Genomic DNA, 16,071 nt, shown 5'->3' with positions numbered 1-16,071 from the left:
GCCAGAATTAGCTGGACCTGAAGAGGCCGAGGTGAAGGGAAGGCTCGGGAAGTGAGGGAACAAGGGCTCGCGATGAACAAGCCACAGTCCCTGCCCCTGGGGACCCTGCCATCTCCAGTGGTGCCAGCCGGCGAAGCAGGTACGGCTAAGCCGGACGTGGGGTTGGCCTCAGAGGAGGATGGCTGGACTAGAGGCTGGGGCAGTTCCCGCAGAAGGCCACAGGTGCAATGATCAGGCCCAGGCCAGGCCACAGCGATGCTCAACCCTGGAAGATGAGCTGCTCAGATCTGCTGGTGGGAACAGTCACTCCCGTGCCGTGTGACAGAGGGATCAGTGGGAAACAGAAGTGGAGGCAAGGACAGGGGCAGGGACACCGTTGAAACTCCGTGGCTGGGGCTGGAGCTGGAGAAGGCTGCTCAGCACAGCAGTAGAAGCAACAGACCACCTGCAGGTGGGGAGAGGCGGGGGTCAAGGGCTCCGGCTGGTAGTCTGTGAGGATGGGCCATCCCCCAAGGTGGGCTCCAAGGCCCCCAGATGGCCAGCTGGTGCACACTCTGGGCTCCATGTAATTTACGCGCTGGGCCGAAGTTGTTCGTGTTGCTTTCAACACCCCAGGCTGGGCAGGCCAGGGCTGGTAGGAAGGGTTCTCGGGAGAGGGGCTGACCCTAAAGCCAGGTCCCTAAGGTCTGGAGCAAGGGGTCTTCACAGTGACACCCCAGCCCCTCTCCAGCCACATGTTTGTACCCAAGACTGTGCCAGCCTCCATCACCCCCCACTTAGCACGTCCCTACAGCCCTACTCTCCTGGCCTTATTCACAACCACGATACCTGGGCGAATGCAGGTTTACCCTGGCACTTACCCACAAACATCCACCCTCGGTGTGCACGCCCACACAGAGAGAGCAGGCCTGAGGATAGGATCTCTGAGATACACTTGTTCCCATGTCACCAGACCCCCATCCCCTCACTGAGCCTATATTCCGGTCATCTATCCCTGGGCCTATCCCACCCACTCCCTCCTCCACACACACACACACATAAATCCCCACCTACCTTGATCAGAGAACAAGAAAAGTCCAGTGCTGCTCAGTCTGGGAAGCCCTCCTCTGTGCCCAGATGGCCACTGTGACCAGCTCAGGGCCTTCTTCCCTCTGGTCCCCTCATGGGCCTCCACTCAGCCTCCAGGCCATCGTCCCCAGGCCTAGGGCCCAGCCCTCTCCTGACCTGTCCCACCAGCTACATCCCCGGCTGGGCCGGGCTCTGGGGCAGGGAGGGGCTGGCTTCTCAGCAGTGGGCGTCCGTGAATGGCTGCTCTGAGCCTCTGGAATCCCGAAGGGCCAGGGGAGGCTCCTAATGGCCAGGCTGGGCTGCCCTGGGCCACCTTGGGGGTGAAGGGGTACCCTGCCGCCTGCCCTCCCCAAATCTACTCTGTCTCCCACAGACTCTGACCCCTGAGAGATGTCTCCAGTAAGATTAAGGGTACTCCAAATACAGCCACACTCTGGTGGTCCAGGCAGCATCCTCATTTCCCTCTGCATTGCCCCCTCGCCCTGTTTAGCTCTGTGATTCTCAGCCATCTTGTCCACCCACCTAGGTCTTCTAGGGGGCAAGCTGGAGTCCCTGGAAGCTGCTTCAACAACGATTCCCTGAGCCCCTCTTCACTCCAGCTGGACCCTGTCCCCAGGTCCTGAGGACGTGAAGATGACCCAGCCCTGAGGCCAGGAGACCCATCCTGTGGGCGGGGTGTCCTCTTCTGCCCCTGTCATTGCAATAGTAATAACAACCGTGCTAATCATAGCTGCCATTTACTGGACACTTACTATATGTCAGACCATTTCGGGGCTGGGAGGGAGCTCTCAGGCTGCTCAGAAGATGGGTACGTGAACAGGTCCTTACAGTAATATGGCAGTAACAGTACAGGACATCCTTCGAGCATCCCCCTGAGCCAGGAACTAGGCTAAGCCCACTCTCGGCATCTCCTGTGATCTTCGTCTTGTCACCTGCTTTTGACTGATGAGCACACAGCAGCCCACACCACGCGGTGTGGTCTGGTCGATTTTCTCGGGGATTGCTCTCCTTAGTGAGTGAGCTTCTGGAGCCGTGCTGGCCAACAGAACATTCTACGATAATGGAAATGTTCTATATCTGTGCCATCCAGTGTGACAGCCACTAGCCACGGGGGGGGGCTTATTTTCTCTCGGTCCTAGGCCCTGGCAAGCATCAGCCTCATAAGTTTCTGTTAGACTGACTGAATGAATGAATGGATGGATGAGTGATTAATGAAATGATTGAGTGAATGGTGACCGTGTGGACCTCCGACATTCTCCTCTTCATCCATGTTCTCCCTTTTTGACCTTTAAGTTTTCAAACTTGGCTGCGCTCTCCTTACCGGGGCAACACCTGCTGGAAGCCCCCTGGGTGGGGGAGGGGAGCTGTCTGAAGTTCCTCCCCCTTCCCTTCTTGCTCTGAGGACCAGCCCAGTTGGAGGAAGAATACAGGCAGCTGGGGGAGGGGATAGCACGGGTCTGCCCGGACAGATTGGGTAGGGGAGACTTTACTGGTCACCCCCACTGGATTGCTTCATCTCTGAGATGAGGAAGCCCTGAGCAGGAGTCAGGAGTCCTGGATTCTCTCTCCCACTTTGGCAAACGAGTCATTATACAGCTTCTATCAGATCACTTGCCCTTCTGGGCCTCAGTTGCCTTTGCAAATAGGTCCCTGGTGCCTTCACTTGGGCTCTTCTAGCTTAAAGATCTAGATAGAATTCCTCCATCTGGCTCCCTGCCAGGCTGTTAAGGACTTGAGAGTCAGGCATGAGTCTGGTTCATGTCTGTATCCCCCAGGCCCATCTGCCCTGCTCTGTCATCCAGGGCTGGGGGGCGCCTGGAGGACACTGCCTGCCCAGTAATTACAGCCTGGGCTCAGCTGCCCTCTAGTGGTCCAAAGTGTCAATGACCTCATGTCTGCACTGCTGTTCTTCCTCCGCAAAGGGAACGATCCACAGACCTGCAAGTAGACTCAGAGGACAGACTTTGACCCAAGCAAAAAAATCATTGGGGGTGGCCTCCCAGACAAGTGGCGCAGGCTCTAGAATCTCCGTCTTGGGTTTGTTACAGCTGTGTAATTTTGAACAAGTCACCAGGTCTCCGAGCTCCAGTTTCTTCACCTGTAAAAATGGGAATTATATCAGTCAGGATGGGTTAAATTATACTGCAATAACAATTCCAAAATCCCAGGGGCTTAGAACAACAAAGATTTACTTCTCATTCATTTCTCATGTCCACTGTCGTTTGGATCCACGGAGGCTCTGCTCCGTGTCATCTTCAGTCTGGGACCCAGGCTGATGGAGCAGCCACCATCTGGGGCCTTGCTGGTCATTGGGGCAGAGGGAAGGAGGGAGTGGTGAAACGTGCACTAGCTATAAAATGCTTTGGCTGGGACTCACTTCTTTTTTTTTTTTTTTTTTTTTAAGCAGGGCCCAACTCAGGGCCCAAACTCATGACCCTGAGATCAAGACATGAGCTGAGATCAAGAGTCGGACGCTTAACCGCCTGAGCCACCCAGACACCCCCGGCCTGAACTCAATTCTGATCACAGCTCACTGGCAAGAGTTAGTCGCATGGCCCCACCCACACAAGGAGGTAGGGAAGTTAACCCTCCTGGGTGTGAGAGCTGAAGAGCCAGATAGTTGATGAACAGGATTGATGACCCACTTGCGAGGTTGTAGGAATTCAGTGAGAAGTGCAATGAACTCCATCCATGCTAGCCATTAAAACTGTTGCCTTGTCATGCTGGTTCCCTTTTTCTTTGCCCTCATGATTTCCTGTGACTTCCGCCTCAGCTCCACCTGTTTCCAGCTGCAGATAAGAGGGAAACGGACTTGCCAAGACTCACACAATGAACCTATGGCTGGGCATCCAGGTCTCCAAATTCTGAGCCCCTCCTACTGTAGGGGGCGGAGCAGAAGGGGCTTTGCCCACAGAGGTTCTCTAAGAGTGTTGATTGACACTGTGACGGTCTTTTGAGGGAGCCTGAAGCCTCTGCCCTCCTCCCAAAGCTGGTCTCTGGCCTTTCCAAGCCCTTCCTGCCCCGCCAGCGTGGAGAGCCGAGGGGGTGGAACAATGAGAAGCCTGTGCCACCCCCTGGGGCCAGAGTCCGAACATTGCAACCATTCCTACGCAGGGACCTGGCACATTCCCGCCTCCTGTCCTGTTCTGGACCTGGCCCAGACACACCCACTATATCCTGACAGCTCCCAGATGGTGGGAAAGGAAAGCTCTCGGGACTCCGCAAAACATCCCAAAGCATTTAAAAACCTGCACAACAGTCCCCCCGCCCCCCGGGGCCCCCAGGAAGCCTCTAAGCCTTTCTAAAATCTTAGTATCTAAGCAGATGGGTAGCTCCTGGCAAGACTTCCAAAGAGGGCGCCTGGGTGGCTCAGTTGGTTAAGCGACTTGCCTTCGGCTCAGGTCATGATCCTGGAGTCCAGGGATCGAGTCCCACATCAGGCTCCCTGCTCAGCGGGGGGGTGTGCTTCTCCCTCTGACCTTCTTCCCTCTCGTGCTCTCTGTCTCTCATTCTCTCTCTCAAATAAATAAATAAAATCTTAAAAAAAAAAAAAAAAGACTTCCAAAGAGACCAGCACATTCATCCAACAAGCGTGCTTTCATGGAGGCCCTGCCCAGTGCCAGGCAGGCTGTGGGCTGAGATGAGGAGATGCCACTGATGCTCTCCACAGACACATAAACAAAATCACGGCACAAGATTAGGGCTGTAACGGGGAAAGCTGCCAGTGAGATCACGGAGGGCTTCCTGGAGGAGGTAGCAACTGGAAAGTCATCAGATTCTCTCCCTGGATCTAAGCCTTATGTGAAAAACCACCTTCTGGTCATTCTCCCCACTGTCACCACCACTCACTGATACTCTAGGCTTCAACCTCACAACACCCCTCACACTTTTCAGAAAGGACTGGGTTCCCCCTAGCCTCCATGGCTCTGCACTTGCTGACTGCCCTTCCCCTTACAGGGAAAACTCTTATTCAGTCTTCAAAACCTAGCTGAGTCGTTATGTCCTCCAGGAAGCTTTCCTTGACAAACCCCCGCCCCAAGAGTCTTTGGTTCTGTTTCCAGTTTCTCGCACAGCTCCTTGCCGCAATGACGCTTCTTGTCATCTGTTTACACATCTGTCCCCGCTCCGGTTTATGAGCTCTTTAGATTCAGAGACTTTATCTTCTTTGTCATTGCATTCTTGGTGCCAGGCCTTGTGCTGGGTAGAGCAGTATGCGACATGCTTCCATGGGGTTCGGGAGGTTAGCGGTAGGATGCACAGCATTTATACGGTGCTTACTTCCCAACTAGCTCCTTCGACATTTGCCACAACCCGGGGCGGCAGGCAGGGCAGGAGTGATACGGAAACAACAGGCCGTCTATGGAAAACCTGCCATGAGCTGAGCACCATGCCAGACACTGGCAGGGGACATTCATCTGGGCTTCAGTCACATTGGGAATCATTGTGATTCTCAATGCCTGGCACACAGAAATGTTGGGTGAAATCCGACGTGTGTCTGGGAGCTAAGGAAGCTTGACCAGTTTTGTAGGATTTACTATCGTCATGTCCTGACCCCAGGTTGCTCCCGGTACAGCCCTCTGGCATGCCTTGGCAGATGGAAGAATCTGTCTTCGTGGGCAATGGTCTATTTCTGTAGGCTCTGCCGTCTGAGTCAATCCTCCCCCTTGTCCAAAAAATGCCGAGGATGCAGTCTGTTGTGTTAACGTCCCACTTGAGACATTTCTTTTAGTATCTAGAACCAGAAATTCGTCTTTCACCAAGAGTCAATCTCTCTCCCTTCTATCACATAAGAAGAATAAAATGACCTCTTAGTGTGTGCTCTTTCCCTCTGGCTGCCGGGAAGCTCGGAGACAAATAATAGTATCACAGGGAGGAGTCAGAGTCAGAACATTTCCTTCTCGCCCCCATGTACGTGGCTTCTTTAATTGAAACTTTCCTGTGTTCTTTATGGGAAGAGCAGGCGTAAATACGCTTTATGTGAGAAGCCGTGGGAACTGGGAAAGGGTCCAGGTTTAAGCAGAAGGCTGGCGAGAACCCCTTACTCTCTCTGAGCCCCAGGCTCCTCCTCGGCAGCCCTGGGATGAGGAGCTCTGCTGCCTTCCTCCTGCGGAGGCAGCTCTCCCATGAGGAGGACTGGCCACGGCCCAAGCCTCAGGGAGGGTCACGGTCAACTCCCTCCCTGCTGAGGTTATGCGTTTATAACCTTGAACACTTTCACACTTCCAATCCAGTGTGGCCAGAAGTTTTATTTTTAAAGAGGAGTCAGAAAAAGAGATTTCTCATGTGAAATCTCCTGACTTAGAAATGTTGCCAATTAATTTGCATTTTTTTCCCCCAAAACGCTGCGTTTGACAAACCAAACTTGGCTGCAGGCCAGATTTAGCCTGAGGCCCCTGCAGGCTCAGCCAGTCCAGCCGTCCGGGTGGCCTGGGTGGGTTACTTCTCTCCATACTCGTTTCCTCCTCTGTAATATAACGTCCTCAGTCCCGCTATTTTCCTCCCAGCACCCGTTCCCTCCTTTACGCAACTGCCCCTGCCCACACCCTCCTCCTCGGACCATGTGATCAGTAGGCTGTCTCCGCCCCTGGCTCCAGCGGTGGGTACCAGAGCTGCCTGGCAATGGGGCACCCCATGCCCTGAGCCCAGGTGGCCCCGGGGGGTGGCAATGGGAGTCCACCCCCTGAGCTTTTGCTGGAACAAGATGCCTGCTCCCCTCTGAAATCAAGGTGCTAAGGGCTGTGGGAGCCTAGGACTGCCAGGGGAACTTGACCACCACGTGGAGAAAGTTGCCTGGAAATGCAGCCCACACAAAGGAAACCAGGACAGAGGGAGACAGACAGACAGACAGAGAGATGGCAGGTCCTGGTGACATCCTTGAGCACCAGGGTCCAGCCAAGCCTGAGTCTCGACCCGAACCCCTTTATTTCAGCTGATTTCACTTTGGCGTCTTGGGCCAGGGCCAGGCTAGGGTGAGGCCAGAGAGGCCTCGAGGGCACAGAATTGAAGGAGGCACTTGGGTGTGAGCCCGAGGTGCCTCTCTGGCCTCACCCTGGCCTGGCCCTGCAACCCAGGGTATGTAAGACCTGGGTTTGCCCCATGGAGGAAGAGCAGCCCCAGCCCTCCAGGTGAGAGGAAGCAGCTGTCGCCTGCCCTCATTCCTTAAATGGGTCATGTGCCCAAGCGAGCCCTGCTCTGGGGTCAGGAGATCTGGTCCAAATCTCAGCCCACTGCCCCACAGCCTCAGCTAACCCCTAGGACAATGGAATGGTACTTACTTGTGTCCCTGTGTTCTCCCCCTCTCAAGGAGGCAGACTTCTTAAATGGTCACACGGCCACCCAGCTGAAGAATATACTTCCCAGGAGCGCTTGGGTGGCTCAGTCGGTTAAGTACCTGCCTTCGGCTCAGGTCATGATCTCGGGATCCTGGAATCGGGCTCCCTGCTCAGCGGGGAGTCTGCTTCTCCCCCTGCCTCTGCCCCTCCCTCATGCTTGTTCTCTGTCTCTCTTTCTCTCTCTGTCTCAAATAAATAAATAAATAAAATCTTAAAAAAAAATAAAAATAAAAGAATATATCCCCCTCCCCCCATTGCAGCTAGACCTAACCGTGTGACGAAGTACTGACCAGTAGGATGTAAGGGGGCAGGGAGTACAGCCATCACAGGGTGTTCCTCAAGGGAGGGGATACACTTCCTTCCACCTTGCTGCTCTGGGTGCAGATGAGCCCTCTGGATTTTGCCCCCCGGGGCCACATCCCAGGCACAGGGAAGCAAGAACTCAGGCCCCTGAACATGCGGCGACCCGGCCATCAGACCAGCTCCATGAACTGTACTGTGAGCGGGAAAGAACATTCTATTTGGCGTAAGGCCCTGTTGTTTTGCATCTCTGTGCCTGAATTCATATCCTAATAGGTACCCCACCCCATGTATTCCAGCTAACGGTTTCGGTCGTCCCGATTAGGGGGAGGGGGTGAGAGCTACTGGTTTCTAGTGGATGGAAACCAGAGATGCTCGTTATCGCACAGCACACAGGACAGCCTCCCACAGCAGAGGACGATCTGGGCCACAATGTCAATAGTGCTGCTGCCGAGAAACTGCTTTACCTTCCCTGGAGACAGGTGTCCCCGTCCCTAAAAAGGGGAATATTATTGCACTCTCATAGTTTATGAAGATCCAATGAGATGACAGACACGAGCCTCCCTTCAGAAAAGGAGAGAGTCCTGCAAAAACGGTCATGAAGTCTTTATTATTGCAAGACACTAAGAGGGGAGCTCCAGAGGAGGAGAGTGAGACAGGCTGCCAATCACACAGGAGGAGGGCTCCCTGGTGGGGCTAGGAGGGTGGGAAGGGGGTGCTGGGGGTGTGCAGTACCTGAAGGTGCAGTACAGGGCAGGGAGGGACTGGAGGGCAGGGGCCTTGGGGAAGGGGAGAGATAGAAAAGTCTGGCAGAAGGAGGGAGGTAGGAAGTGCTCCAGGTGGTCCCCGGGGCTACTCACAAGCTCGCCCTATCCCCACCACCTCCCACTCTGCCTCTCACACATACAGACCTGCATCTCCCCCTCCCCACATGCTTCTCCTCTTCCCCCAGACACTCTCTCTCTCACACACACACATACACACACCCTCCTTCCTCTGTGGTCTTACCCCTCTGCCACCCCATCACACACTCTCATCAATGCCAAGCCTGAGTCCAGAGGGGTGGGGCGGGGCTGGACCAAGCAGAGACCAAAGGCCCTCCAAATAGGGCCTTTTCCTTGGGTCTGCTTTGAAGTCGGCCATGTGAAGCTGCAGGGTGGGTGCCTTGGGTGGCGGGGGCCGCTGAGCGTCACCAGGGATTCAGTGGGGAAGTGGGACTCTCTAGGTTCAGGACAGGCAGGGGCAGTGGTGCCTGACCCCAGGTGAGGGGCAAGAGTGCTGGGCAGCACAAAGGCACTGGGGGTCAGTGGGGGATTAAGCCCAGAGCTGGGGAGGGCAGGTGTGGGGTGAACTGGCTTGATGTGGAAAGCAAGCCCTGGGCCAGCAGCAGTGACACCTTAAGGTACCCAGGTGCCCCATCTCAACAGGTGCAGCCAGGGTCCACCCCGAGCTCCCGGAAGCCTCTGCTGGGAGGGCCCAGGCAACAGAGGGATGGCCTGGAGGACCAGGGGTTGTCCTTTCTCTGCCCCAGGGTCTCCAAGCTGGGCGAAGCGGGGGAGGGCGCCCGGTGGCCGCCACCGGCCACCGGCGCGGGTCCGCTCAGACCTCTGGCCCTCCGAAGGCCAAGTTGTCGCGGACCATCAGAGTCTTGCGGAGGTCACGGTCCACCAGGGGGCGCTGCATGCGCCACTTGTGCGCCTCCTGCAGGCCAGGCTCGAAGTAGTAGATGCAGGCGCCGAAGCCCACCAGGATGAGCACCGAGATGACCAGGTAGACGGGCACGAACCAGTCCAGGAAGTGCGGCATGGCGGCGGCCTCAGCTGCCGAGACAGGACGGTGAGTGCCGGCGGAGGCGCCCCTTGTCCCACCTGCCAGCCTGGAGGGACACGCGCGGGCCTCACAGAGCCACGAGGTCCGAGCATCACCTTACAGATGGGAAGGCTGAGGCCCAGGAGAGTGGCGTCCGCCCCCTGCCCCGGAGCGAGAACAGAGCTGCCCGCATCACAGGGACCCACCTAGCTCCTACTCACCCTTCAAGAAGGCAGCTTGTAGCTGAGGGCGGGACCTGGCTCAATCCCTCTGAGGCACAGGTGCCTCAGGCAAGTTGCCTAAACTCTCTGCTCTCAGCATCGTCGTCCCCTGTGAGGAAAGGGACGCGGACAGAGCCTAGTGGGGATTCAGAGCACTCAGTAAAGCTCAGCTGGGGCCATGCGTCCTCTGAGCCACCCCTCCCGGCCCTGACTGCGCAGTTGCAGATGCTGCCACTTGCCAGACCCTCACAGATGAGTGGGTCCCCAGCCACCCGCACATCCTGGCTGGGTGTGGCTTGGTGAAAGCGAGCTGAACAAACACCCATCCCCAGGGGATTGGGTTGGTGTCAACAGGGTCTGCACAGGCACCCGAAATTCACGCCCAATTTCATAATTATAACACTGTGAACACAAGCACCAGCCCAGAAAACTTGGGCCTCGGGCTTCCACGTCTATAAAGTGGGCATGAAGATAGCACCTGGACCGCGGGGCTGTTGTGACCGTTAAATGGGTTAATTTATGGAAAATACTCAGAATTAGTGCCTGGACCATAATCCATGCTACATAGTTCTTTGTTCTTACTCTCTGAGCCTCAGTTTCCTTATCTGTAAAATGGGGATAGAAGTAGGATCCATTTCTTAAGGTCACTGTGAATGTTTGACAAGATAAAGCCTAAAGAGCATTTAGCACCACGCTGCATGGCCCTGAACCAGCCCTTGTCTTACCTGTTGTTATTTCCAGCCAACCAGAGGCAGGAAAGCAGGAAAATGGAAGGTAACAGGTATAAGGTGCTTCACGAACGTTACATACACCCAGACCCCTTAGAATGGCCCAAAGTTACCCACAGCTGCACTCTGCCAACCTCTCCAGCCTCATCTCCCAGCCCATGTGCCGTCATATGGAACTGCTCATCAGTCACCTGTGTGTCCCTGGGTGTCCTACAATCTCCATCTTTCATAGGATGGAGATATCCCTTTCATTTTCATTTTCCCTGGGATGTCCTTTGTACTGTGTTCATGGGGCAGGCTCCTACTCATCCTTCAAAAGCCAGATCACAGACCATCTCTTCCAGGAATGCGATAAAGTAGGACCCATTTAACCCACCCTCAAACCCTTCCTGAGTCGTAAAAAAGGGGCAAGGGTGAGGAGCCCCACCTCTGCTTGCCAGGCAGGGAGAGCCCTATTAAAATGTGTTCACAAATCACGAGGCCTATGGGGTAGGTGTTACTGTCTACATTTTACTGAGGCCCAGATGGGTTCACTAACTTGCCCTGGGTTACCCAATTGGAAGGTGACTAAGAGCTGGGCCCCAAGCCCCCAGAGATGTCCTGAGGTTTGAGTCCTCCAGGGTGGGTAAAGACACCTGAGCAGAATGAAATGAGCAGAGGCCCACCTTGGCTTCTGGGGAAGGAAGAAAGGGGATGAATGGAACGACTCCAGGGCAAGCTAAAGAGAAGCCTTAGCTTCTCAGACCTCTGTCTCCAAACTCCAGCCCCTCTTGTCCTGCTACTTCCAGGTGGGTCTTCAAGGTGGGCTGTGACCCCCGGGGGGAGAGAGATGCTGCTTCACAGTCCCACATCCATCCCAATGCTTGCCCCTGCCCCCCCCCCAGGGTCCCCACTGGCCGCTCTGAAGCACGGACAGTGTCTCAAGGTGCCCTACTCATGGAGAAATAAAATGAAGAATGCTTAGCCATGCTCTCCTAACCATCTGCCTTTCTGGAGAGCCAAAGAAGAGTTCAAAATTGCTTTGGTGCAGCTGGGTTGAGGGGAAGTCAGGAAGAGGGGACCCCAAGCAGGAAGGCTGCTCCAAATGAACCTGACTGAGGCTAAAAGATTTGTGCCGCACCCCTGGCCGCAGGCAGGACCCCAGTCCCCTTGCAGCTTAAACATGAGAATGAGGGACTTGAGCAGAGCTGAAGCCACTCGGGCTGCAATGGTGTGGATCTATGAAGGACAGTTTAGAGTCCCCCAACCTCTCAGCCCTGTGAGCAAAACCCCAGGCATTCCCGGGCAGACTGAGGACCCCTAGACCTTCTCCTGGATTCTCAGGGGACGCCTAGCTGAAACAAATCACTCGCTGGCCTTCTGCGTGACCTCGGCCGCACCTCACCTCCTCTGGGTTTCAGGGTTCCCCATGCACTGTGACAAGGTGGGAGAGGGGGTTACCAGATGATCTATAAGGAATTTTCCAGCCCCATTCTAGCCAAAGGACAGTGTGAGGGTTGTAGGGCCCCGCTGCCTGCCTCCCAAACCACTGGCAGTCCTCGGTGCCCCCACCCCACCGCATGCCCGCAGACCCACCTCATGCCCTGCAGATGCCTGTTCCGGGGGCTCTGTGCTGAGCGCACCACCTCAGCCTGAGCAGCTCAGCGTCGGCCTGCAGACTCAGTCGCAGCTGCTGTCCCCAAAGACACTGCCATCTGCAGCCGCCATGGGAGCTGGAGGCAGAGAAAGGGCGAGGCCAATGTCCCCCGTGGGAGACTGAGCCTCTCAGGCCCCGGGGCTCTGACTGACCAGGAGGGGGCAGTCCTGTGCTGGCAAGGCACACTGGTACCTCTCGCTGCCCATCCGAGACCCTTCCCTCTGCCCCCCACCCTCAGGATGGCGGGAGGCGGGACGTGTCTCAGCCAATCAGCAGACTGGCAGAGCAAGGGCTTTATCCTCCGTTGCCCTGGCAACCAGCCTTCTCTTCTGGATCCCTCGCACTGTGCACGTGGTACAGAAATGACAGTCAGGGCAGGGTTGGGAGAATTCGGGGAGGGACGGGAACCACCCAGCAGACTGCTGGGCCCCATGTTTGCTGAGCCTGGAGAGGAGGAGACCCCAGCTGAGATCAACGGAAGGGTTTGGAGGCTTGCCATTTGCAGGAAGGGAGAGATGAGGGTCCCCAGCAAGCAGATGAGGACACAGAAGTAGTGCCTAGTAGAGACAGGGAAAGTCATATGCTGTAGAGGAAAGAACCAAGACTGAGACTGAGACTCTGGACGCATTGGTCCAATGTAGACACTGCTTTCGGTGCTTTATTCATAGTAATTCATTTATCCGTCATCCAAGGTCACACAGCAAGAAAGTGACAATGCCAGAGTCAGAGTCCTAGCCTGGCCTTCAGGCCCCCACACAGGGGCTGCCTCTCCAGCTTCTGCCTCACCAGCCCCACGGTTCCCCTGGCTGGGATATAGCCTCAGATGGTTGCGACTCGCAGGCACTGAGCATTCCCACATCCCAGGCATGGCCCCACACACCATTCTGTCCGTCCTCCAGCTGATTAATGTTGAGAGCCCATCTGGGGATGAGGCAGCTACAGCTCAGAGAGGTGATGCTGCTTACCTTCTCCTTCCTCTAGGTCACCCAGCTCCTCAGTGACAAAGCCAGGGAGTGGGGGTGGGGTAAGGGGCCCACCTCCCAAGCCTGGGTCTTCCCTCCTGTGCTATAGACAGAGTGTCAGCAAAGTGCCAGGCACCCAGTGTGCATTCTGTAAACATCAGTGGTGATTGTCTCAGAAAAGAGAGCAGCCCCAGAGGCCTATGGGGCAGGAAAGAGGCTTCAAGGAAACACCTCCCCAGGGAGTCCATTCCCAGAAACCTGAGGACGGGTAGGTGGGAAATGCTGTGGGGAGAGATGCCTTAAGGACAATGGGTCCCCCACCCCACGGATACCCTGCCAGCTCTGGGACCATCTGGACCCCTGCAAGGGTGGTGAGTCCTCTCCAGCATATATAGGGCAAGGGGAGTGAGTTTGCATTCACAGGGGGATTTGTAATGAGACCGAGTACATATTTAGTAAAATACAAATCTTAAGTGATGAATGCTTACCTGTGTGTACAGCTGTGATCAATGTCTAAGAGATTTGCATCTCCCCAGACTGTTCCCTCCTGCCTGTTGCCAGTCAATACCCCCTTCCCAAAGGTACCCACTGATTTCTATCACCATAAATTAGGTTTTCCTGTATTTGCATTTAATGTAAATGGACTCATACAATATGTACTTCTGTGTCTGGCTTCTGTCACTCAACACAATGCTTTTGCTACTTAACCAATGTTGCTACATTGATCAGTGTACCACAGCTGGTTTATCTGTTGACCACTGAAGGACATTTGGGGTGTTTCCAGTATGGGACTATTGTGAGCAAAGCTTCAACAGTCTGGAGTGGGAGGACAGAGAGGGGTTGGGGGAGGGGCACGGAGAAACTTTCGGGGATATTGGACATGTGCATTACATTGATTATGGTGGTGGCTTCCTAGGTGGACACGTTTACCAAAACTTACCAAACCATAGAATTTAACTATGTGTAGCTTATCCTATGTCAATTATACTTTGATACAGCTGTAAAAAAATATGATCAATGGCCTTTAGATATTGTTTTAGCCACGTGATTCTTTATTCACACACATTTGGGAAGCTCAATATATAATAGAGGTAAAGCCTGAGCTGCTTCTGTTAAATAATGGGGTGGGGTTTCTGGACCCTACCCATGCAGCTTCCCCTTGTCCCTTACAGTATATCCCTGAGGCATCTCCCCAGAGCTCCACAGAAGCCAATTTGAAAAACACTATCCCAGAGGGTGTCTGATGGCCCTGCCCGGGTGTTCTTGATATAAGAATCTCCAGGCCTGGGTCTGACCTTCCTGCCCATCCCCACTCTTCATCGCAGTATGGATCCCACACACAGCTCTTTTCTATTGCACTGCCCAGGTGACAAGCACCAACTCACGTTCACTCCTAGGCCAACAGTCACCTCCCCAGCCAAGTGTAGCGGTGGCTCCCCAGGGACCCTTCATGCTTCTGGGCTCCTGCTGCTCCCTGGGGTGGCTCTCACTAACTGTGCGGCTGTGGTTGTTGTAATCTGTCCATATGCCACTGAGCAGGGATGGCACCTCTGGTCTGGCCCGAGGCAGGCACTCAGCATATGCTGATTGAATGGGTCTCAGCCCAGCCCCTTCTCAAAAGTGCTACCTGGGCCAGAGTCAGTCACCTCTGCAGCCTCCTCTCTCCCCACTTTCTCCTCACTCCATCTGTTTCAGCCCCTGGCCTCCTCAATGCTCCTCAGAAGCCTCGGGGATACTCCCCCTCAGGCTCTTAGCATTTGCTGCTCCTTCTGCCTGAAACCTCTTCAAGATACTTAACTGGCTCCTCTCTCACTGAATTCAGGCATCTGCTCAAACATCACCTGCTTACAGAGGCCTCCCCTGACCTAAAGTAGCTTCTTCCTGTCTGTCTCTATCCCCCAGGTTGCCTTACTTTATGTTCAGAGTACTCATTACCATCGGACTTTTGGGGAGTCCCCTCCACACTCCGGGCAGGAGGAATCCAAGCCCATCTGTGCTGGGGCAAGAACTCCATGAAGCCATGTACTTCCAGCTCTTTCTAAGCAAGATATAGTTTGGTCCGCAGTGAGAAGGATGTAGGTTAGACAGGGATCATGCCTCTGCTCTCCCCGACATCACAGCATGGAACACACTGTGTGATCAGGATCTGGCTCCCCTACTCCAGAGTTGATATACATTGTCTGATTCATCTGTATTCTCAAGGTGGGACGAAGGGTCTGCCCTAGGAAATGATGAAAGGATCCCTGCTGAGAATTAATCAATGGATGTAAATCAATCCATTCATTCAACAAATAATTACCGAGCAACTACCATGGGCCAGGCACTTTTTAAAGGGCTGGACATACAAAATGACAAAGTCTCTGCTCTCCTGTGTCTTATGCTGTAGCTGGAGAGACAGACAATGAGCAAGTAATCATATAACTGTTGGGAGAAGCAATGGGCCATGGGCCCTGCACATCCCTGTGCATTCCTGCTGGGAATGCCAAGAGAGCAAGGCCCTCAAAGCTCTCTACCCAGACTATTTCTCAGGGTTGTGTTTGCAGCAAGCAGCCTTGAGGGAGGAGGTGGCCTCTCCCCCAACCCCGACAAAGAACAGGTATGCCTACCACTCGCTATAAAAGCGGTGAATCTCTGGGAGCCTGGATGGCTCAGTTGTTGGGCGTCTGCCTTCGGCTCGGGTCATGATCCCAGGGTCCTGGGATCGAGTCCCATATCGGGCTCCCTGCTCAGTGGGAGACCTGCTTCTCCCTCTCCCACTCTCCCTGCTCGTGTTCCCTCTCTCGCTGTCTCTCTCTGTTGAAAAATAAATAAAAATCTTTTTTTTTTTTAAGATTTTATTTATTTATTTGAGACAGAATGAGATAGAGAGAGAGAGCGAGCATGAGAGGGGGGAGGGTCAGAGGGAGAAGCAGACTCCCTGCTGAGCAAGGAGCCCGATGCGGGACTCGATCCTGGGACTCCAGGATCATGACCTGAGCCGAAGGCAGTCGCTTAACCAACTGAGCCGCCCAGGCG

The 16,071-nt window shown here is 54.7% G+C and overlaps 1 protein-coding gene across 3 annotated transcripts; it reads right to left on the bottom strand.

Moving 5' to 3' along the window:
- Positions 1-8,291: 8,291 nt before the first annotated feature.
- Positions 8,292-12,395, bottom strand: LOC115940611 (small integral membrane protein 45). 3 transcript variants are annotated; one of them, XM_081822546.1, is made up of 3 exons: positions 12,034-12,395; positions 9,731-9,839; positions 8,292-9,520 (listed from the first exon to the last, which is right to left on the bottom strand). In XM_081822546.1, exon 3 carries the CDS (start codon positions 9,504-9,506, stop codon positions 9,300-9,302), a length of 207 nt encoding a protein of 68 aa, XP_081678672.1. In that variant the 5' UTR covers positions 9,507-9,520; positions 9,731-9,839; positions 12,034-12,395; the 3' UTR covers positions 8,292-9,299. The 3 variants fall into 3 exon arrangements, with proteins under 3 accessions (XP_081678672.1, XP_081678669.1, XP_081678670.1); XM_081822543.1 differs by lacking the exon at positions 9,731-9,839 and having other exon boundaries at positions 12,034-12,382; XM_081822544.1 differs by lacking the exon at positions 12,034-12,395 and having other exon boundaries at positions 9,731-9,956.
- Between the last annotated feature and the right edge of the window lie 3,676 nt (positions 12,396-16,071).

The sequence above is a fragment of the Leptonychotes weddellii genome, chromosome 5 (genome assembly GCF_054177405.1).
Source record: "Leptonychotes weddellii isolate Sample4059 chromosome 5, ASM5417740v2, whole genome shotgun sequence".
NCBI classification, from domain to species: Eukaryota; Metazoa; Chordata; class Mammalia; order Carnivora; family Phocidae; genus Leptonychotes; species Leptonychotes weddellii.
The sequence above is the reverse complement of the archived record's forward strand: the minus strand, read 5'-3'. Positions and strand labels throughout refer to the sequence as shown.